The sequence below is a fragment of the Neodiprion virginianus genome, chromosome 6 (assembly GCF_021901495.1).
Source record: "Neodiprion virginianus isolate iyNeoVirg1 chromosome 6, iyNeoVirg1.1, whole genome shotgun sequence".
NCBI lineage: Eukaryota > Metazoa > Arthropoda > Insecta > Hymenoptera > Diprionidae > Neodiprion > Neodiprion virginianus.
Window position 1 is genome coordinate 12,961,708 of NC_060882.1, and position 24,438 is coordinate 12,986,145.

Consider the following 24,438-nt stretch of genomic DNA (forward strand, 5'->3'; position numbering starts at 1 on the left):
CAGGACCGCAGTATTGGTAACCGGGAATATGCAACTCGATCGGGAGTTTATTGATGATGCTATTTACCAAACCTTCTCCACTTGATCTCCGTTTCGTGGATCGTTCACGATCGCGTGTGTGCACAATCATGTCCGCTCTGCGACTAAGGGCAAGTTTTTATAGACGATGCATCTATAGAAGATACAGCCAGTCACGTCCGAGATGATGTTTGAGACACAGTTGACCAAGCTGCCCGTGGTGAGTTTTGACAAATTTACGCAGCAGAGTGCGAATCGGAAAAAACTCCATGGGGAACTGTTAGCGGGTGGTGTACGCGCGATATTCTGCGGACCATCTAACTGTGGTAAAACCAATGCATTATTTGCACGTATAACGCATCCAAGCGGTTTTCGGTTTGAATACCTGTACGTTCACTCAAAACCTCTCAATCAATCGAAACACAAGTTTCTAAGTCAAGTGCTCGAAGGTGTCGACGGTATCGAGTACTTCCCCTTCAACAAGCATGAGCAGGTCGTTGCACCGAAAGAGACTCAACCTAACCCAATCAAGATATTCGATGACGTAGCGTGCGAGAATCAGGACAACATACGCGCTTACTTCTTAATGGGTAGACATCATGACGTAGACTGTTTCTGTCTTTGTCAGAAGTACGCTTGAGTCCAGAGCATCTCGAGCGCGACAACACCAACTTGCTGGACTCATTCAAACAAGACGAGATGAACCTGAGACACGTGTAGAATTATCATGTAAACACCGATATGTCGTACACACAGTTTGAAGCCTTGCGTATAGCATGCTGGAACGGCGACAAATATGGGTTCGTAGTGATCTACAAGGATAGATAGCTCGGTAATGGTCGGTATAGGAAAGGATTTGACAATCCCATAAACGTGACAAGAGAATAAAATGCACCATTATCGAAGGGAACGAAATAGTATCTTTCCAGAGCTAGTTGTATCAACATGCAGGAATTTCGTACGGAAAAAGAACTTTTGCGTCATATTGATCAAGCGAGTAATGCAATTCGTTGTAAGCATAGAATCCTCAAGATGGGTTAAGAGTCGCTGCAGGGAACAATGAAGGCTATCTTTGAACCTATGGTAACCTCGCTGCTGGAATTAGTCAATGTTTCTCGAGGCACGAAACCTATGAAGGAAGAGGCAAAGGAAGAGATCAAAACTACAAACGAAGGATTAGCCAATGAACGAAATGGAATCAGAAGCAGAAGATTCTTATGCAACTGCAGAGGAAGAGGATCAAACTATCACGAGTTGGATACCGTGTACGGGGTACGGATCTTTTCTACTGCCGGGTTGGTGACTCACCGATAAGCTCTGAGCACGATTCCGTTCGCATAGGCGGTACGATCTTTTCAAAAGCTCAGGGACTACTGGAGCTGTTGTTCAAAAAGATGTCCAACAACGCTCACGTTACCCACAACGACAAGGAGAATTACAGAAATATCCTTCTCGCAACAAATGCCCACAGAAATACTATAGCACCACCAAGCCCATCCAAAACGCTCAGCGCGCCAATTGAAAGCATCTGATTGCAGAGCTGCTGGATATTTTTACATTAGGCATAGGCGTATCCCCATCGTCACAGATGTTGAAGCATACAGGCAGAGGTGTTTTGTCACCGCAGGCTTGGGTTACTCAACAAGGTGTTAAAACAGATTATATTTTCTGGGACGACGCTAACGAGTTGGTGAAATGTCTTCGCTTATGACATCTCAAGCAGTTAGGAATACAAGTCACAACAATGAAATTATGTCTATACTTGACGAATGACAGGAAGCCGAAATCATTTCTTAGCCAAATCTCTTCATTTCTGCAATCATTCACAGGATAAGCGTCGACGTGTTTGGATGTCAGCTGAATAAAATCACAGCTGCGAGAACTCGCGGTCCTCCGGGTGTCGGGTTCCAAATAACAGGAGACGGGCATTACTATGTACAGAACAAGAGACTGTGCAATGTCGCTGATCCCGCAGAGTCGAACAATGCTGTAACTTTACAATTCTTAAGACGAAAATTCAACTTGCTGCAAAAACAAATCGACAACCTCGATCAAATGATCAAAGCTTTGGAGCCTACCACGGAAAAAGCCTTGGATACCTTCCACACAGACTTTAAAACAGGCAGAGACCTGTCGATTCAGAACGCTGAAATTATTCCTAAATTGGACACCAGACTAAGAGCATTGGAATATGAACGATGAAAAGCAAACACTGGTGACGGAACTGCATAAGCCTGCACGTCAGAATTATTCGCGTCGACGTGTAGATCTGCGCGGCATCGACGAGAGCTTGCAGGCGGATCTTGTTGATATGATGTCATACGCTGGACAAACCAAAGGCTACATACATATACTCACAGTTACTGATATCTTTTCAAAGTACGCGTGGACTATACCGATGAAGAGCAAGTCTGGAGATGGTGTTACGAAGACAATGGAATCTGTGTTTGTCCAAGGATGGGTACCGAAGAAATTACATGTCGACAGAGAAACGGAATTTCACAACTCGAAATATGAATCTCTCATTCCACGCTTTGGAATCAAACTTTACCCCATGTATAGTGATTTCGAGGCTTCGATCTGCGAACGACTCAATCGCACGCTCGAAAGTCAAATGAGAAAACGGTTTACCATGCAAGGAAGCTACAAGTGGCTCGATATCTCATCTGATTTGGTTCCGGTTTACAACAACGCCAAATACCGAACCATACGAATGAAACCGTCGGAAGTCACCGTTGCAAACGAGAGGCTGTTATTACGTCAGGCGTACGGAGGGCTTCGAGCGAAACCTCCCAAACTGGCAAAGTTTAAAATGGGCGACAAAGTTCGAATAAGCAAATTCAAAAATGTCTTCGAGAAAGGTTACACTTCCAATTGGACGACGGAGATATTCACAATAAGCAAAGTGGAAAATACTCATCCTGTGACGTACAAGCTCAAAGACTACCGAGATCAACCCATCGCTGGTGGTTTTTACGAACAAGAGTTCCTCAAGGTTGAACATCTGGATATTTATCTGGTGGAAAAGGCGCTCAAGAAGCGTGAAAGAAAAATATGTGTGAAATGGTTAGGTTTCGACAATACACACAACAGTTGGATAAACGAATTGAAGATGCAACATTGAATAAATGAATTTTTGTAAAAACGTATGTGCCTCTTTATTTTATACCCGATACATAACAAGTATGCCTCTTCATTTTTCAGACAATCAACAGACATATGCATCGTTGTACAATTTTAATATTTCGGAGCGTTCTTGTTCACTATCCTACATAATAATATTTTATACATGATGGTACAGTTGTAAATTTAATTCCACATACATTTCGATACGGTATTCAAAAAGCTGAGGTGCAGGTCTGTAGCCTCACGGAAGCGTGTCGGTTGTGTTTTGGAACACGATCCGCTTGTCGTCATTCCAGCTCAGTGCCATTTTCTGCTGTTCTACCTCGTGCCTTCGACTCAATATCAAATGCTGATTCCTAGATAAATTTTCACGTTTCAAAGCGCATTCCAAATCATTGTTAAAAGTTATTTTTCTCCACGCTGATCCTTTGACACCTTAGGCATGTTGATTGTCTTTTTAATCTTCCAAGACTCGGAATGCGTACAAGTTTGCTCCTAATCCTACAAATTGCAACATTATTTTCCCGTTATTCTCATCTGTGATTAAGATGAGAACTTTTCTGTTCGCTAGAGGCATTCTATAAGCGTTTTCAAGCGGATAAGCAGACGTATCGAATTCATGTAAGTCCTTCTTCATATGTTCGTATATGTCGGAAACGGTAAAGTTGTGAATCAAACTGTCGGTATCCGTATACATTAATTTTGCTATGTTACCAAATTTCCGTTCAATATAATTATAATGAAAATCGTAGTCATATGTTTAAGACAGATCCAGGATGGAGAAACCTGCATACAATGGTTCATTCAACTTGACTTTCATCTTACTCATTTCGACGATAATTATATCTTTGTCGAAAACGGTGCAGCTGTGAAAATTAGGTTTAGTTATGGTAGCTCTAGCACCGTACGTCCCATTCGGTGATTAATCGAACGTCTCTGTACTTTCGCACGTTTTCCATTGTTTTACCAAAAACTGCATTGTTCATCAGTTTGTAAAAATTTTTCTAGAACTCGTTGTGATACTTTTTTCGCAAATCGGTATTCAAATCTATGTATTTTTTGAACCACGGAGTTTGCTTGAATTTGAGAACTATGTGAATTTCAAGTAATTTTAAGCCTAATTCTAAACATTGTTTGAAAACGCGATAGTGAACAACGTAGTTTTGCTTGGAAAGTAGCATGGTTGTCAATTTCGGCTGTTTATTGTTCGAAATCGGAGGTACATAGTGCTCCGGACAAAATGGTAAATTTTTATGAGTTTCATGCAACTCCTTAGGATATTCCAAATCCACCTCCAGCATGTAACCAAACTCAGTTTCGTTCAAGATGGCAAGAACGTCGCACTCTCTGAAACCTGACACCCATTCGAAGGAATTACACGGCAGAGCAAAGCTCATAGCAGCACCGTACAAATTATTAACGTCAAAGTACATGAGATAAGATTCTTCGACTTCTGGATCGAATTCCTCTTCCATATATCTATTGTTAGCCTTTGCGTATCTGTTCGAGCACTGTGACACACCACCTTGAATACATTTTGTGATAAACGTAAGCATATCTATGTCGGTGAGAAGCTCGAGCTCGATGCCTGTACATTTTAACATTGCATGAAACGACAGACTGGGTGCTGTGTAGTGATGTAATGGGTCCAATTTGTACGTTATCCAACAATTCTGTCAAAAATTTTGAAAAACGTAGCCTAGTCAAAACACGTCTGTCTGTAAATACAAGTCCGAATACTCTCCTAAAGTTTGAACGTTGAAAGTTTGCCAAACTTCACATGCATGTGCATAATCGTCGTCTGATACATCCCGATCATTTAATTTTAGGTAAAATTGTTGTTTGGATGGTAGACGTCTGTCCTCGAGCTTCTCCCAACTGTTTTTGTATTCGTACGGGAACACTCCTCCTCTGGTCAATAACTGAAATTTATCTGAGCTACGATAAAATTTACGTGTTATTGATTTTTGATCATCACCAAGATACGTTGTTAATTTCTCAAGACTACTGGGCATGAAACGGTTCGAATCTATGAATCCAAATTTTATATTTGTCCCCTTGACATATTTTGTGAAAGAAATATACTCTTCTTTGTTTACGGGTAGAAACTCAATTGTACGCTCGAACGATGTAGCCAACGCTTGGATCAGAAAATGTGAATCGTAACCCGACAGATTGTGGAATATCACTGGCATAGTGTGCAAATTTTAGTAATTTAGATTGCAACCTCGATCAACAGCACCACGGTACTCTCCGGTGAAATGGCAGTGATCGCGATGTTTCACGTCTGTGAGTGTGAACGGTCTTTCGCAAATATCACAGATCATCGATAAATCTGATTGGTTGATCTCATCGAAATTGAGCGGTTCCATCGGTACAACAGTTTTGAAATAAGCTTCCAACGAATGTGCCAATTCCTCTGACTCATTTACAAACCATTGAATGCAAGTCTCTCCACAATCAATTTTGAATTTTGAAAGCGAATCGTCAAACGCACAATGTAGATAGTAAGCTATACTATACGGAAGATACTACTGCCAAATTGTTCTATTTTCCCCAAAACTTTCAAGACTAGGCTGCAGTAAAAATTCTAGATCTGCGTAAACGCAGAACAGAACGGTTTCTTTGTGTTGAAAATGTTCAAATTTGAGAATCTTGTCCTCTTCTGCTAATAAGATAACTTTGGTTTCGTCGAAATTCATGCAATCTACATTGTCCTTTGTTGAGCATTTTTCAGATTAAAAGCGAGTCCAACGTCCATTACATAACCGAGTACGACCATTACGTGTAGAAATTTGAAAACTTGTTAATCCAGACAGATTTTCAATACAAGTAAAATGAAAGATTCTATTTTTTTCATAATTTTCCATATCAACATCATCGTCATCATCAGTGATTTCAGTTTCTATCGCTAAAAGATGAATGACAGGTTTATCAGACTCATTCTGACTCAGGTGAATCAGTACTATTCAACTTTTCCTTCGATCACCTTGGTCTCTGCCATAAACGTGAATTGAAAGACCGATAAGTTTTTCAAATTTTGGAATTTGATCCAAGGACATTGGGAAATTCGGACTTCCGGTTTTCGGTGTGGATGTGAGTGGCAGGTGTGAGAAAGAGTGAAAGTGGAGAGGCGAGAATTAGCAGGATAGCGAAGGTAAGGGGAAAAGGAAATAGGGCAGAGAGGGAGAGGGGAAGATCAGGATGGGCTGGCAGGTGAAGGGAATAGGGAGGTAGGAGCAACAGGGACGGACAGGTGAGGAAAGGGGACGAGTTTTGAGGTTAGGTAGTGAGAGCTGGCGGAAGGCAGCGGGAAAAAAAATACAGAAGAACAGAAGTTGACATGCAGGGAGTAGGAAGGGGGATAGAGCAGAGACAGACAGGCGGCAGGCAGATAAGGTAGGGAGCGGGGGCAGAGAGAAAGAACATGAGTAACGTGGGTGGCCAGAAAGAAGGGGCGAAGAGAGTAGAGGAGGAGAAAAAAAAAGGTAGGCCGGGTGCAGTAGCAGCGATAGGAAGGGAGAGGAGTCGTAGCCTGGGATCGATCATGACGGTGGTAGATTTATGGAAGAGAAAGCATGAGGAGGTAAGGGAAAAAGGGGAGAAGGATGCAGATGAGATAAAGGTAAGAGAAAAAGGATTTGGGTAAAGCAAGAAAGTGCAATGGTCGCCGGAGCGCAGGACAGGGGAGGAAGGGAAGGAAGAGGAAGGAAGTATACAGGATATGCTAAGGCTGATTAGGGAGGAGCTAAAGATAGGGCTAGAGGAGTTCAAAGGATAGGGAAGGGAACTCAGGAATGAAATGGAAAAGATTGGAGAGGAAATGAATGGAAGGGAAGAGCAATGGCAAGTAGAGAGGGGGGAGCCGAAGGAAGCAATAAGGGACGTAGGTAAAAGATGAGAAGAGGTAGAAGAGCGGAGAGGGGGGAGAGGAAAAGGGTGGAGGAAAAGCTGGCAGAATTAGAAAAGAAGAGTGTAGAAGGCGGGGGGGGGGGGGGGAGAGGCAGATACAGGGGAACGCGGAAGTGGCGCAGGTAGCAATGGATAGGCTAAAAGAGATGAAGTGGGCCTTGGAGAGGAAAGAAAGAGAACAAAGAAGGGGAAATATAGTACTGAGAGGAGCGAGAATAGAGAAGGGAAGGGAAAAGGAAGGGTTAAAAAAGATTATGCAGGTGATGGGGGTAGAGGTCGAGGTGAAGGATATGTGGGAGGTAGGACCGAGAAAGGGGGGAGGAAAGGGGATATGGATAGCAAAGCTAGGGAACAGAGAGCAAAAGAGGCAGGTAATGGAAAGAAAAAGCCTTCTTGGAGGGAGGGTAGGGAGAATAAAGGAGGATCTCACTTGGGCAGAGAGGAGAATGAAGTGGAAATTGAGGGAGATGGCAATTATCGAGGAGGGAAGAGGAAACAAAGTAAGAATAGGGTATGCAAGGATTTGGATAGAAGGGAAAATGTGGAAGTGGGATGAGTTAGGAGAGGTGCTTAGGGACGGTGGAGGGAAAGAGAGGGAAAACGGGCAAAGGGAGGGGATGGGAAAAGTAGGTGAAGGTGAAAGGGATAGGACAACAAGCAAGGAAAGGCAAGAGGGAGGTATAGAGGCACAGGCCGGGGGACGTAGGGAAAGGCAGTCAGGGGAATGGGTAGCGGGGAGGGGCAGAGACAGGGGGCGCTGAAGAGGAAGAGGAGAGATAGGGACGTAGGTGAGACGGAAAGGGAGGGGTGAAAGGTAGTGTTCTGGAATGTGGCGGGGCTTGCGAGGAAGGACGAGGATTTCCGGAGGGGTCTAAGGGAGTGGGATGTAATATTTCTAATGGAGACATGGATAGAGAAGAAGGGGTAGGAAAAGATTAGTAATAAGTTGCTCGCAGGGTATGAATGGGAAGTGCAGTACGCGGAGGAAAAAAATAGGAAGGGAAGAGCAATAGGCGGAATGCTGTCAGGGGTAGGGAGATAGTAAGCGGAAAGAGAGGGAGGGTAGAGGTAAAAGAGGGGATGATGGTGAGGAAAACAAGTGTAGGGGGGGAAAAATGGCTAGTAATAGGGATATACGTAAATGGGGATTTAAAAGAGAAGTTGGGGGTATTGAAGGAGTGGGCAGAAAAGGCAGATAAAATAGCAAAAGTGCTAGTGGGGGGCGATTTCAATGCCAGGACAGGGCAGGAGGGGGGAGGATGCTGGGAGAAGGAGAGGAGGGCAGTAAAAGTAAGAAATCAAAGGACAGGAAAATACACGTAGAAGGTAAGCGGCTGGTGCAATTTTTGTAGAGACAGGATAGGCAATGATGAATGGGAATATAGAGGGTGATGGGGGGGGGGGGGGGGGGAGGGAGGGGGGGGGGGGAATTTATATATATAGGAGGAGCGGGTGTGACGGTGATAGATTATGCTACAGGAGACAGCGAGGTAAGGGATAGGGTCAAAAGGCTAGACATTGGGAATAGGGTTGACTCGGATCATCACCCGATGATAGTGGGGATGAGGTGGGCAGTGCCTAGGGCAAGAAAGGGAAAAAAGGCAGGGAAAGCTAGTCAAGGGGGCTGGACAGAGGAGGGTAGGATGAGGTTTTGTACGGCGGTCAAATTGGAGGGGGTAGGAGAAGCGGATGTAGGCAAGGAGATAGAGATAAGAATAGGGGAGTTGAGATAAGCTTCAGAGGTAGGAGAGAGGGGGAGGAAAGTGAAAAAGGGTTGGTGGGATGAGGAATGTAGTGGAAAGAAAGTGGAAGTTAGAAAAAGTCTAAAGAGTTGGAGAAAGGGAAAGGGGGAAGGGGAAGCGTATAGAAAGGAAAGAAGGGAATATAATAGGCTATGCGAGGAGAGGAAAAGGAAAGAAAATGAGGGTTTTATAAAAGAAGCACCCTAAGCAAGGACAGAAAGCAAGGTATAGGAGATAGTTAACAGGAAAAGAAAGAAGTGGTAGAGGGTGAATGAGGAAATAGGCGATCAGGAGTGGAGGGAGTATTTCGTGGAATTATTAGTTGGAGTGGAGAGCAAGGTAACAGAAGGCGTGGGGGCAGCAAATAGGAAGGGCAACGGGAAAGGGGAGCTGCAGAGGGAAAAGATCAGAAAGGTGATAGGAAAGCTGTGGGATAGAAAGGCACCGGGGGGGATGGAATAGTTAGTGAGGTATGAAGATATGGGGGGGAAGAGATGGAGCAGTGGGTATGGAAAACATGTAATAGAGTTTTGGTGGGGGAGGGCTGGCCGGAGGAATGGGGAGAAGGACTGATCTCACCGATAGTAAAGAAGGGGAAGGGGAAAAGAGTAGAAGAGTATAGGGGGGTGACATTGATGCCAACTCTGTATAAGGTGTATGCACTTCGTGGACCTGAAGGTGGCTTTCGATTCGGTGGACAGGAATGTGCTGTGGGAGGCTATGGAAAGGAGAGGAGTGAGGGAAGGGCTAAGGGCAAGGGTAGAGGAGATTTACAAGGAAACAAAGAGTCGGGTGAGGAGCGGGGGAAAGGTGGGAGTGGCGTTCTGGACGGCGAGGGGGGTAAGGCAGGGGTGTCCGCTCAATCCCCAGGTTTTCAACCTGCTACTGGCGGATTAAGAAGAGAAAATGGGAAGAGGGCGAAGGGCGGGAAGGGGGGGGGGGGGTGGAGCTGGCTGGCGGTAGGAATGGACGTTAACGTATGCTTACTATTATAGAGTCTTGGTGATTGGTCAATTAAGAAAACGTATTTTTAGTCAACGTTTCGACCCGGATATAGGCCCTCCTCAGAACGATTTATTTTTTTAAACTGTCAAAAATAACAAAAGGATTTTTGTAAAATAAATAATAGTACTAGAAGTAATCAGACTTAAATATTGTAGATGTAATACTCTTAGAGCTATTATATATTGTTGATAGTAAGAACCTTATGATTAATTGAAATAAGGATGTCTTTGAGTGTTATTTACCTTTTGAATTAAGTAAGTGGACTATGATGTAGTCGAATTCACAATTACAATTGGTGGAAACAGTGTTCTTTTGAGTGACGGTAGACAATGTCAATCTTCAAGTTATTTTATATGTGGGAGTTAATAGTTGGAAGTCATAAATTAAGAAGATTAAAGAACTATGTTTCTTCACAGTCAGTACGTCATTGTGTTGAAAGGTTATTGAAGAAGGTCTTTTTAGCAATAAAATTAATTCACAGGTGTCAAAGAAGTGGAGGTGAGCTCTTCATAATTAAGTTCTACATGTCTAACGAAATATTGTTGGTTGAACCAATTGAGTCAACAGGTGAATAACGACTGATGGGAGAAAACAATGTTATCCAGAGTGAAGGTGAACCTATTATAAACAATTATACAGAAAAACAATAAATATTTTGTAAGAAAAGTTATGTAGAAAGGACTGTATAATGGGGACAAAAAATTTTTTTGTATGTAGTTAAGGTTAAACAATATTTGTTGTGTGGGCGGAGATTAGAGGTTTGTAAATATTACTTAAATGTTCAACATCTTGTCTAAGATTAACAGAATTGGTATGACCTACAATTTTGCACATTACTAATAACAATCTTCTATAATAATTGTGTTCTTCACAAAGGATGTTTGTGTTGTCGTAATTGAAAGTGTGTTGTTTATCGATACTATGTTTCGTTAGAGCTGTGTGACGTTCTTCAATCTCATGTATGTTGCGTTGGTGTTCCCTAATTCTAGTGTTGAGATGTCGACCAGTTTGACCTATGTAGACTTGATTGCAATCATTGCATGGTATTTCATACACGACATTAGATCGTTTGCCCATGGGGATCTTGTCTTTGCCTGTATCAAAAACTAGTTGTAAATCTTTTGAATTTTTTCCAACAAACTTGACATTATATTCGGCGAATAAGCGGTTAAGTGACTCAAAGAGGCCGGATACATATGGGATGGGGATATATGTGGTAGCGGGTCTATTGCCATCTTCAGCGGGAGCAGAGTCAATATTATTGTCAGGTATGTTGTTGATGTAGGTGCGTCTCTTATTAATTTGTTGGTGTAATAGGCCATGAGGGTAATCATTCCATCTTAGTACATTGTATATGAGCGACAGGTTTTTTTCCTGGAACTCTGTACTAGCTAGTTTGATAGCTCGGTCAACTAGGTTGAAGATGGTGCCTATTTTGAAGGACAAAGGATGGTGAGAATTAAAATTCAGGTATCTTTGTGACCAGGTTTTTTTGTGAAACCAATCTGTCTTGATATTATTATTGTTGTGTATCAACAATACGTCTGAGAAACTGATAGCGTTATTTTCTTCTGTTTCGATAGTAAATTGTAATCTTGGATGGTACCGGTTAAAAATATTAAGAGTGTGATGTATTTTTTCATTTGGAACGGCAGTAAGAATATCATCCACGTATTGAAAATAGAACGGTAAATCAAAACCAAGATCGTTAATGCAAGACGTTTCCAAGTCTTCCATGACCAGGTCTGACAGGATTGGGGAGAGAGGAGATCCCATAGGCAAACCAAACTGTTGTGCATGAGTATCGTTATTAAATTTAAATATTGCGGAGTCAAAACATATTTTTAAGGCTTTTTCAAGTTCTATAAGGGGGATTGGGATCTTATTTTCCAAAGAAGCCCACCGGTTGTTCATTGCACGCAATGCGAGATCTGTAGGAACGTTGGTAAAGAGTGAAATTACATCTAAAGATATTAACGTGTAATTGTCCGGGATAATCAATGTACTAATTTTATCAACTAAGAAAAAGCTATCCTTAACTCTCGAGATGGGAGGTGTGATGTTGGTGGTGAGCCATGTATTAATTGTTTTGGCTAAGGTATAGGTCGAACTTTTGACAAATGAGACGATTATTCTCAACGGGACATCCTCTTTGTGAATTTTTGGAAGCCTATATGCGCGTGGAGGGACACTATTGTACGTAGAAATGCTTCTATGTAGGTTTTTGGTTATAAGTTTGGAGGTAAACCACTTTAAAGTGAGCTTATTCACCCTAGTTTGTAGGGAGTTACACAAATCATATCTAGCAATTCTATAAGTACTGGTGTCAAAAAGCTGCTGTCTCATTTTTTTGTTATACGTGTCTCTATACATAGCAACCGACAAAAATACGTTTTCTCAATTGACCGATCACCAAGACCCTATAATAGATTACATACGAGGTCGAGAATTCTTATTCATCAGTTAGCGTATGCTGATGATGTAGTGCTAGTAGCGAAGCGTGAAGAGGAGATAGAGGTTATGATTAGGAAGTAAGAAAGGTATATGGATGGGAAAAAGCTGACGGTAAATGTAGGGAAATCAAGGATTATGAGATTTAGGAAAGGAGGTGGCAGAAAGAAAAAAATGGATTGGAGATGGAAAGGGAAAAAGTTAGAGGAGGTTAAAGAGTTTTGCTACCGAGGGTATACAGTAAAGTGCAATGGGGGACAGGAAGCACATGTGAAAGAGAGAGTACGGAAGGCAGGGGTAGTAATGAGACAGGTATGGGGCATAGGAAAAAAAAGGTTTGAGAAGGATTAGAAAAAAAGGATTTGGTTATTTGACAGGCTAGTATGGATGGTAATAGAGTACGCAGCGGAGAAATGGGGGTGGAGGGAGTGTAGGGCGGTCGAGGCGATGCAGGATGGATTTTTGAGATGGACAGTAGGAGTGGATGGGAGAACACCGGAATATTTGGTAAGGGAGGAGCTACAGAGGGAGAAGCTATGGATTAGGGCAGGGAGAAGGGCATAGAGTTTTGAAAGGAAGCTGGAGAGAGGGGAGGGTAGCGAGTTAGTTAGTAGATGCTGGGGGGAGATAAGGGAAAAGGTAGAAGTTGGGAGGCAGGATTCGAGATGGGAAAGAGAAAGGGAAACCTTCTTTGCGGAAAGGGGAGTGGAGAGTAGAGAGGTAGTCGCGAGAAGGGAGAGGGGAAAGGTGGATTTTAGGGAGGAGGAGGAGAGAGAGAGAGGGAAGAACAGAGGAAAGACACGTGAGAGAAAATAGGGGAATCGAGGTACAACAGATGGTACAGGTTCGTGAAAGGAGAAGGGATAGCAGGTTATCTGGGAAAGGGCTACAGGGGAAGTAGGTGGAAAAGGGTGGCATGATTTAGGTTGGGAAGCGAGATGAAGGAGGCAAGGTATTAGGAGGCGGAGGAAAAGAGATGGTCAGGGTGTGCGAGGGGGAGGAGGAGACATGGGAGCACGTCTGGGAAAGGTGCATGGGCTGGGATAGAAGGGGGGAAAGCTGACAGGTGGTGGTGAGCGAGATGTTAGGTGAGGAGGGGGCGGGAGAAGTCTGGATGAGAGAACTGGAAAGGATCAGGGAGGTACGAGAGAATGGAAGAGTGAGAGATGAATGGGAAACGGACGTCGAGTAGGATAAGGACAAATAGGGAATAGAATAAGGTAAAATAGGATAAGGTTAAGTAAAGATAAGGATAAAGAATAAGGAAAGGATAAGAGGGAAAGTAAGGGAACGGCAATGGCACAGGGCGCAGGCTGGCAGAAAATAAGTAAGGATGAGGTAGGATGTAAAAATAGGATAAGAATAGGTTGAGAAAATATGTCAAAGGTTTGTGAAAGGAGAGGAAAACAGGAGTCGTTGTAACCCTAAGGGGAGCAATAAATATTACTACTATACATAGGGACTTCAAACCATCGTACCGCAGTGCTGAGCTGAAATGCGGACACGAGCTGGTCGCGTTCGGATTGTTGTTGTCGGCTGGGAACTGAGCTGCGGTGACCGATCAAAGAAAGCAGTAAAAGTCGATGTTTCTGATGTTTACCACAGCCTCCTTATCACCGATATGCTTAGGTAACGGGGTGTGGGTACACAGACCAAACCGTAGTGGTGTATACTTGTTAATGTTGACGGCAAGATTCATAATTTCAAGTCACGACCAGCCTGAATCCTTTTTATGGAAATCTTCCACCTTTTTTAACAAACGCTCTGACGTGTTTTCGATAAACCATTAGTTAATATTCGTTGTCTGCAGGGTGATTTTATTTCCCGTATTAAAAAATGTGATCTTTCCCACCGTGTGATCATCTTTTCTAACTTCAAATTTAAAAGCCAGGATAACGTCGGCTTTCAAGCTCCTGTCTTTCTTTAAAGCGTTTTTCATTCTTGTCACAGCTAGTACCTTTTGGTCTTCTAGAAATCTCTCCACATCTTCATGCTTCAAATTGACGATGGATCCAGTTCGACTTCTCCCCTCAAAAGCTGATTTTAAATCTTCCCAGTGAACTCGATCGTTTTTTTTTCTTTCCGCGTACCTCCACCCGTTTTCTGAAGATGTTTGAATTTTTCCGCGAACACTTCCAAGAATCCGATCGTTGTGACGATTCTCGTCTTTTCTCCAATCGATGAAGCCTTTCGCAAAATTTTGTTGAGAAGCCAAATATATTAACTTTCGAATTTCATTCATTTTTTAATTTCTTCTGTCACGTGCGGAGCGGTCTCGCACGCGACGGCTTCAACCCTCTAAGATCTCACAGAGGTTTATATTTAATTTTTAGGTGGATTGGGAGGTGAACGTCCTCTACAGGGCGTTCCCTGGGAATAGGTTTGGAAGATTTCAATTGATCGTACCAATGTTTTGATGGGAAGCAAAGTAAAAATGTTTGATAGCTCAAAACTAAAAGCAGAAAATAGTCTTATAGTCTTGAGTAAATGTGCGGCGCTCGTGACACTTCTGTTGATGATAATTTGTCTAAGATTTTGTACGCAAATTTCATAATTTCAATTGATCTCAAACACTTCGTGGATTCCATATTTAGCTCTCTCCTCACGTGTACTTGACAATTTCATACTAAATGATTGTTTGCAGTGATGAGCGTCCTTTTTATAGGGCAGTTGTACGTATGTTTGTGTGTGCTCGTCCTGTGTTTTGCATTCCTGGAGTGATAGTTACCCAACACCGCAGATCCTTGGCTCTGAATGTATATCACCACAGCTATCAGTCGACCTTGCACTATGACCTTGACTGAACCCATTCAAAATTCATCGTAGAGTTCACTTCACAGTTACAAACCAAAAATAATGTCACGTGGATGATAACGTATCGACATCCACGTTGGTAAGAAAAAAATTCTCAGAACCATCAATTTTGGAATGTCACTTGGTTGATAACGTGGGAAAGGAATGTTGGGTGGTTGATGTTACACATCAGCAGTCCTACCATGGGAAAGTAATTCGATGTGGTTTATGTTACACATCAGCAGTCCTATTGTGGGAAAAGAATGCGGGACGGTAGCCGACATCCAGGTCGGTAAAAAAGTTCATGTCTTCTACTATTGGCAAGCGAGCACTACATAAAGACTCTGACCTTCGGTTGGTAAGATTGTTGGTAAAACAACACAATCTTGACCTTCGACCGATAAGAATTGTCATATCATGGTCATTGATGGGATATTTTACCCACGATCATAGTCATTCAGGAAATTTTTTTTACCGACGTTCGATCGGCAGAGCATATTTCATCCTACGAGGGGTGGGGGTGACGTTCAAGGGTTTGCATCCGGGCAAGCCTGCCGGTAGAGAAGGTGTTTCTATGCAGAACCGGCATTGCTATACTTTCTATGTTTATTAACATTCAAAAAACACAGTGTCTGTGTCAGCTTCAACGCACGACTGGAGTTTACTCCTTACGAACGATAATTATGATATATATCGAATAGAAAAAGAGGGTAAATGAACGTATCTTCCAAAATGATAAGAGAAACAAACATATATCTGTAATTATTCGGATCATTTTAACTTTAATCACTTCATGATTTGTTGATTAGTTCATAAAAATATACGTATCAATGCATAGAATTACAAGAAAACTTGAAAATCAAAACATTGAAAGTTAATGGTTAGGTTGCTGCTCGTGTACGTTGTATCGATACAATAAATGCTATTATATGTTGTAACGCTAAATTCTGTTACCCTCGGATGAGGACTTACCGTTGACACTTTGGCGCGATTCTCTACTTATCCGCAATATCAAACTATAACAAAATAATTACGTTGGGCGCCAGACGCGTTAGCGTCGATTTTGAAACAATAATACAAATCACTAAAAATAACACAAAACCGTACAAAAGAGATAAATAGAGAACCCGTTGTATGGCTGGCTAGGCACAGGTACGATCGCGTACATCCCGGTAGAGTGGCGGTATTCAAGGCAGCTAACAGTGATTCCAGAATTCAAGAAAATAACAAAATAAAGAATGAACTCCAGTCAAAAGGAAAATGAACAGGTCAATCGATCATATGTTGTCGAGAAGATGAATAAGAATTCTCGACCTCGTATGTAATATATTATAGAGTCTTGGTGATCGGTCAATTAAGAAAACGTATTTTTAGTTAACGTTTCGACCCGGATATGGGCCCTCCTCAGAACGATTTATTTAAAAAAAAACTGTCAAAAATAACAAAAAAAGGATTTTATAATATAAAAGTACTAGAAGTAATCGGACATAAATATTGTAGATGTAATAATCTTAGAGTTATTAAATATAGTTGATAGTAAGAACCTTATGATTAATTGAGATAAGGATGTTTTATGGTGTTATTTACCTTTTGAATAAAGTAAGTGTAATAAGATGTAGTCGAATTCACAATTACAATTGGTGGAAACAGTGTTCTTTTGAGTGACGATAGATAATGTCAATCTTCAAGTTATTTTACATGTGGGAGTTAAAGTTGGTAGTCATTAATTAAAAAGATTAAAGAACTATGTTTTTTCACAGTCAGTATGTCATAGTGTTAAAAAAACTAATAGCACACACGAGAGCTCTGTACATCGCTGGAACCTTCCTGCGCCATATTGAATAGACCCCGCCCATATGTTGGATTCCAATAGAGTCGAAAGGCTTCCTTCAACGAATCGACAGCTGGTCTCAGTGAGCATCCTCTTCGAAAATGGCTAGAGCGGAACCTCACCGTTTCCGAAAATTCGGAATCGTTGTTTAGGTTCACGTTTTTCGTCCAGCTTTTAACTGGCTCTGGTTGATTTGGAAAACTGTATGAAAGAAAAAGTATGAGAAAATAACACAATAATCAATGCTACTATAACTGATGTATGCTCTATCCTATTACTAGCGAATTTCCGGCATAATAATTCATCGTAACCAAACTGATCTAACCTAACTTATTCAAGATCGATATGAATGACGTAATTTATGCTACAACTGTGTTTCGTTTGTGTACTTACCAATGAAATTATACGATGTCATCAGTTTTCTTTTATTCTTGACTACGATAACAACAGCCCGTTGATACTTTTGAATATTTGACATACCCACGCATCGCTGTCATTGACGGTTGATTATTTCAACCGGTGTATTGGAGAAATCAGTCAACTTACAGACTTGTGTGGCTATCTGACCGATGAATGTTCATTAAGAATTCTGGCTTCACGTCATCTCTTCGTCGTTCTCGGTAACGCCGGTAAAAATAGATTACCATGCTTCAGAGCCGAATTCATCATTCACGCGGAGAACTGCGGTTAGTCGCCAATTTCTAGATTTCGTGCCGCTTCTTTATTTCAACGTGAAACCCACATGCTTTGAGGTCTACTTGTTCGGAATATCGTGAAAATAGCCTTCTTATACCTTTCACTCAATAAAAGGTGTCAAGGCTCTGATTTTGAATGACATAAGTGACGCGCCCACGTTTTACAATTGACATGACGTGTAATTTTTCCAATTTTCGGATTTCATGCTTTCATCGGAATCCATTGCTCGAGAAATATCTAAGGCCGCGAAAAAATTCGATTTGATGCACAGTTTCCGGGATATCCCGAAAAGTTCTGCAAATCCCGAAATCCGTGGAATCGACCAGGGCACCTTCTGAACCAGCCTTGCACGAGTAAATAAAAATTGTTAAAACCTAAAGGTAAGAATTGTCAAACAGAACTTGTTATTTGTTTATAAATGTGTATTTTAAATGGAATTGCATTTCATTAAATTGTATGTGTATTTTAATCACGCACAGTGATAGTTGGCACCACCCAAAATAACCTCATTTACAGATAGCAAAGAGCTGGACCCGAACCCTGAATGAACAAAACATGAGAGTACACACATATGGACACATCGAAAGGTGTGTAAACCTAAATGTAGTCTGAATCAAGCAGCAAATCAAAGATTCTGGCAAAAGTTCTTGTAGAACGTGACACTTCCTTCCTCAATAAAATAGTGGCAGCGAAGGGGGTTGCCAACCGCAAATAATTCAAAAATTTGTAAACAATAAGCGCTAAAAAACTGCCGCACATGTAAAAAATTTTACACAGTAATGGACATACTGTAAAGAGGCATTTTTTGTGCGCGTTCCAAACGGCCCCCCGAACCCTAGGCGGAACCTGAAGTTAGGGATTTCGCGATCAGATCGCTAATAATTTCATAAAAGAGCGCCAGGACGAAGGTCACGCATCCGATACTGTGACAATGAGAGGGGTCACTTACGGGCTGGTGAATACGACTTTTCAGGATTTTTGTTTATTTTTTTTTTTTTTTTGTTTTGAGTAAATGCGACTCCATACACGGGATCGGCGGCATATTCAACAGCGTGATAGGACCACTGTCGCGGCGGTTCGCGACGAGAGGTGGGCCTCACACGAGGCTACGGAGAGTGCGCCAACGTAGAGGTCTGCCGCGAGGGAAACCAAGGCGGACGAGACTCGTTGGTGGCCGGCGAGCCGTAGCTTCTCCTCACCACACTGACGTCCAGCAGCTTCGCGAAGCCGTCACCACGCCATTGCCAAACAATGGAGCACCGGAGAACCAGACAGACACTCGGCGTTCCGCGACAGCGGAAGTCAATGATAGCGACAAGTTAGGCTACAAGAATTTCGGGAAGCGAAAACCAATTAGATTGGGAGAATTTTTTGTGACTGATAGCGCCTATTTTCGAAGCATATTCGGATTTCGGCTTCGCGTAGCAAAGCACTTCACTTGAGGCCCGGCGACGGTTCGTGACAGTTGCGTGGAGTTTTGATTCGGAAAACAAAAAGTAAAGAAAAGATATTTTGAGTGCGTCATGGCCGAGACTGATGTTGGCGAGTTCTTGGAGTGGGTGCGAAGCGGTAAGCGCTGTTAATTCTTCGTGAACATATTTCTACATACAGAAATGCAGATGGCGTTGAAAAAGCCCGACACGTAAAAATTTATTCTGACTGCATAATTACTTTAAACAAAAACATTGGTCCTCAAGGTCAACGTTTCACGAGTGAAATCTAAACCCACCTGTGTAATCGTCGATTCGAGAAAATCAACTAAAGTGTTCGCGAAGACCCGGAGCCCAATTTCATCGACAAAAGTTTTTGAGGTTAGGATGCTAGCAAAAGTTCGAGGTTAGGCTGCTGTCAACGTCGATAAAGGACACATTTCTAAGGATATCCGAGAATATTGAAGAATGGCCACGCTCTTTTGCTCTGAGTGTGGGGAGTTCGAGAATCTGAATGACTCACAGGGGCTACAACTCTGTAAACTCTTCTGCGGCAGGGTCGCTGCCACAGAAATCAGGTGTCTTCAAATAAAAAAAGAACATTGATTTATTGAACATTGAGTATCCCTGAATTATCTGAAACTGTGAAAAATTTGCAAATCAGGCTCAACAAGGCCCAGCTAGATAATCAGTCAACATCAACTCAATCGATACTCGAGGCTATCGTTGCGTCTCTCGAAGATATGAGAAGTGAACAAGTCACGACGAACAGCAAGTTAGATGGTCTGTCTGGCCTTAAGGCTGGTCGAAGTGAAGCAGTACGTCAAGAGTTTACCTAAACAGGAAGACTATGAACTGCTAAAGAACGAGCTTACGGAATGTATTCAGGGGCTCCCACTGCAATGAGCTCTAAAGAATTTAAAACGAGTGTAAGGGAACGGATTCAAGGCCTGCCGACAGCAGCCGACTATGCTCAGCTCAGAGAAATAGTGAACGAGCTCAAGCACAAGGTGGAAGACGGGACAGCCGAAGCAGACCAGGGGAAGAGGAGGGCAGCAAATAAGGAGGAAATTATCGAAAAGTCCGTCGAAAGGCAGAGGAGGTCGAAGAACATCATAATCTCTGGACTCCGAGAATCAGCCGAGGAGATAGCTGCAGCTAGAATGGAAGCAAACCTGGTCCAGTTCAGGGAACTCCTCCGTCCCCTGGGCGTGAATACAAATGACATCGGTGCTATTCGACTAGGTAAGATTCGTACAGGGGCAGATAGACTGCTCAAGGTCGTCTTCCCAACAGCGGAGGCAGCAAAAGCAGCTCTCGTGGGGTCAGAAAATCTACCAGCAGAGACCCGTATGAAAAACGACATGACTCCAAAGCAGCACATGTAACTCGATAATCTAAGGACTAAACTCTCGAGGATGCAAAAAGGGACAGGCAAACAATTAACCATCAGATTCATAAACGAGAAGCCAGTCATAGTGGAAAAGGCAAGGCACGTCCAGTCAAACCCGAGAAGTCGAGACACGCCAGATTCAAAAACTGTTTGGGCATCTGGCTCGGATACGGATATTCTACACGAATTTGGCATCAACTACGGCGAAGCAAGACGAATTTCTACAGAGAATACAGCAATCAAAACTAAATATAATAATCATGTCTGAGACCTGGCTCAAACCTGAAATTCCTGATAATTCAATTAACATACATGGGTTCCAGCTCTTTCGAAAGGATCGAGAACGCCGCCGGGGAGGAGTTGCAATTTACGTGGCCGACTCGATCTGCGGCATCCCGATTGCGGCAACGCTACACCGAACTATCAATGGACGAAACACCGAGAGCCTATGTCTCGAGGTCTCGGTATCTGGCACGGAATTCACAGTAAGAGGGGTGTACCGCCGCCCACACGCAACGGATGAGGAAAACAGCACGCTGATCCACACACTTGAAGCAGCTGCAGACCGAGGACCAATAATTATCATGGGCGATTTCAACTACCCCGGCGTCGACTGGGCCTCGCTGACGTCACGTACGTCGAACAGACAAGAAACCGAATTTTTAGAATTTTTTGGAGGATCCTGTCTTACGCAAGAGGTAACACAAGACACGAGGTTTCGGCAAGGGCAGCAGTTCTCGTCTCTGGATCTCGCCCTAACGAACGAAAAAAACCTAGTGGCGACCTTGAAGTATGACCCGCCGATAGAAATGAGCGAACACGTCGTGATTCTCGCGGAATTGCAACTCGAGCTCCAGGATCGCGTTAGAAGTGTAGAACCACGAGAAATGAGGAACTTTCGAAAGTGGGATCACACGAGGGTCTCTGGCAGAATTGGAATGTGGTCAGAGATTTTAACAGGAATCCGTCGAGAGCCGGAAGATCTATGGAACGTTTTCAAGGACAAAATATGCGCGCTGGCAAAGGAGGGCGCGCCTATCCGAGTAGGAAGGCCGCCAAGCGGGCAAAAACCATGGATCAGGATAGACATCCGCCGTTTACCCAGGATGAAAGTACGAGCTTGGAAAAAGTATACGGAAACGCACACAGACACAGCATACACAACCTACAAAATAGCGAGAAACAGGGCTACAGCAGTTACTCGAAGGGCAAGAATACATTTTGAGGAACAACTAGTCGAGCAAGAGCCCAAGCCCTTCTACGGTTATCTACGGCGCTCAATAACAACTAAAATAGCCTTGCCGCAGTGTCTTCGGCGAACTGAAAAGGATATAATCCAGGATCCGGCCGAAATTGCGGAATTATTTGCAGACCAATTCGAGAGTGTCTTTGTGGTGTAATTGGGGGCTCAGGTGTTAGACTACGAGGGCATCGATAGGGTTGAGGCATCGATTCAGGATGTTAACATTACAACCAATGAGGTCGAGCAGATCTTTGCGGGGTTGGATGGGGACTTCTCACCAGGACCGGACGATGTACACCCGCTACCACTGAAAAAACTAGGAGCACATGTCGCACCGGCGCTCGCTCACATAATGAGAATAAGCATCGAGTTCGGGACACTGTCGCGAGATTGGCTTGAAGCTTCAGTGGCTCCAATTTTTGAGAAAGGTGATAAGCTGCAAGCCATCAATTACAGGCCGATATCTCTAACGCCCACGAGCTGCAAAATCTTGGAGAAGATAATTGTGGGTAGGTTGCGCAAATTCTGTGATGAGCAAGGGTTGATCGCTGCGAGTCAGCATGGTTTCGTCCCAGGGAGGTCCGTCACGTCAAATCTTCTGCTGGCAACTAGCGAGTGAGCCCAAGCCTACGACAGGGGCAAACCAATCGACATAATTTATCTGGACTACGAAAAAGCGTTTGATAAAGTTCCGCACTGCCGCCTGCTGGGGAAGCTGGAACGACTCGGAATCCAAGGGCCGCTTCTAATTTGGATCACGGCCTATCTCACAGGAAGAACTTTTCGAGTGCGGGTGGGGGAGATACTATCGACGCCAAGACCTGTGACAAGTGGGGTACCTCAGGGCTCCGTCCTCGGTCCCCTACTGTTTATACTCTACGTCGGCGAATTGCCACGTATCGTCCAGGCTCAATCATCGATGTTCGCGGATGATACGAAACTCTTCGGCAACCCTCTCACGCAAGACCTTCAGGGAGAACTCAACAACCTGCGACGTTGGACCGAGAACTGGATGCTCACCCTCAACAAGGAAAAATGTACAGTGATGCATGTAGGGAGAACGAATCCACAAACACAATATATGCTGGGGAACACTCCACTCCAGGGCGTCAGCATGCAGAAGGATCTCGGAGTTTTTATATATATATATTGAAAATGATTCTAACGATTATCGATTGGAAATGATAATGTAGCTAGTTATTATTATGAATACTTAGTATTACTTGATTCAGTTTGAATCAGGGCCGAATTTGATTTAATTGCGGAAAATCGAATATCATGAAAATATCTGTTCGCAAAATAATGAGATTTAGTGAAGAACAGTAAAAATTGAAACGTAGAAGGTAGTGAGTGTTTTTCAGCTAACAGAACAAACTGAATGCTCGGTTTTGACGAATTAGCGCGAGACTTTAGGCCGGTCACAACTAAGTTTTTCCAACGCCACTCTTGCTTGAGAGGGCTAATCCGCGTAGACGTCCCCGCACTTCGCAACTTGACAGACGATGTTACAACGGTAATTAACCAATGAAGTACGAGGGCGACCTCCCGGCGTCAAAATCGCCACGGTCAGCGTCACTCCGCGCCTTCCGATGGTGTTCCGACGATTCTCAATCTCGTAGTTTACACGTGTAAGGTGCTGACAGAAAGTATCTTACGGTAATTCTCACATATTCATCCATACATCTTAACGTTTAATCTATTTTAATTTGGAGGTTCCAAAGTTAGTGCTTAATCCTAATTATTGATGATAATTTTGACTCAAAAACAGAGATATTTTGAGGCTGAGTGCTGCTGATGCTAATTCAGCAGTCTCTTGTCTCAGTTCTTGGTATCAGTTACAAGAAACAAAGTTGAACCTTATACTAGGGGTCATTGTTGGTCTCTACGTGACTTTTTCCAGGTGGGGTGGAACCCGCCGGTCTAGGCAGTACGATATTTTAATGTTATTTATGGCCGTAGCTTTCGTTACAGCGTTGAAAGAGAATTTTGGGATACAATCCACTTGTTGAGAATCGTAGTTACATTGTGATTTTGAAAAAGGTACGCCGAAGCAATACTCCGGACGTAACACGGGGAAACCCGCAAGGTTGAATGCGTATCCAAAAACGATATTACAGTAAGATTAGTACGCCTCTTAATGTCGATGCCACGTTAGATCCAATCTTTTTGCTAATAATGAAAAATAAATTAATTCTGAATCATATAAGAGATACTTCGTTGTTGCTTCTTGAAGCTGAAATTTGAATCGAGTTACGCTGTTTTTCCGCCCAACGGCTCGATTGAATAATATGTTTTTTTCTCAACAGTAGGGCCTCCAGCCTACAAATTGAAGTATTATTATATTTCAGTATACACAATAACTAAATAAATTACAGTCAGATCAAAATTTGAACAGTTAATAGCTTATTGCCAATTAGCAGAATAGACTATTTATGTGAATATTATAGTATGGAAAATAAGAACTGGACAATCTTACGAGTATAATTTGTACATCAATACAAATTAAAAATTCTGAGGGATCTCTGTTCAAAGACAATTTTCATCATTTCAGGTCTATTGGAGGCTCATAGAGACGGCAAGATCGCTAGTCTCATCGGCGTAGAAGGTGGACATGCTCTCGGAAATTCTCTCGGAGTCTTACGGACATTTTACGGGCTTGGAGCTAGATACCTCACCTTGACACATGCTTGTGATACGTCCTGGTAAGTAGGAAATATTTTCTCATCTGTAGTTATTTTGATTAATACTAAATTCATCCAATATTTATTCTTTCATTGAATCAACCAAAAATGCGCCCT

The 24,438-nt window shown here is 42.8% G+C and overlaps 1 protein-coding gene across 4 annotated transcripts in view; it reads left to right on the forward strand.

The window, feature by feature from the left end:
• The window catches only part of LOC124307480 (dipeptidase 1-like), a 1,861,010-nt gene that overhangs the window by 995,887 nt on the left and 840,685 nt on the right, over positions 1-24,438 (forward strand). For all 4 annotated transcript variants that reach the window (XM_046769153.1, XM_046769154.1, XM_046769155.1 and 1 more), the window contains exon 7: positions 24,192-24,342. In XM_046769153.1, coding sequence (XP_046625109.1) covers positions 24,192-24,342 — 151 coding nt within the window. The remainder of the gene's footprint in view (positions 1-24,191; positions 24,343-24,438) is intronic.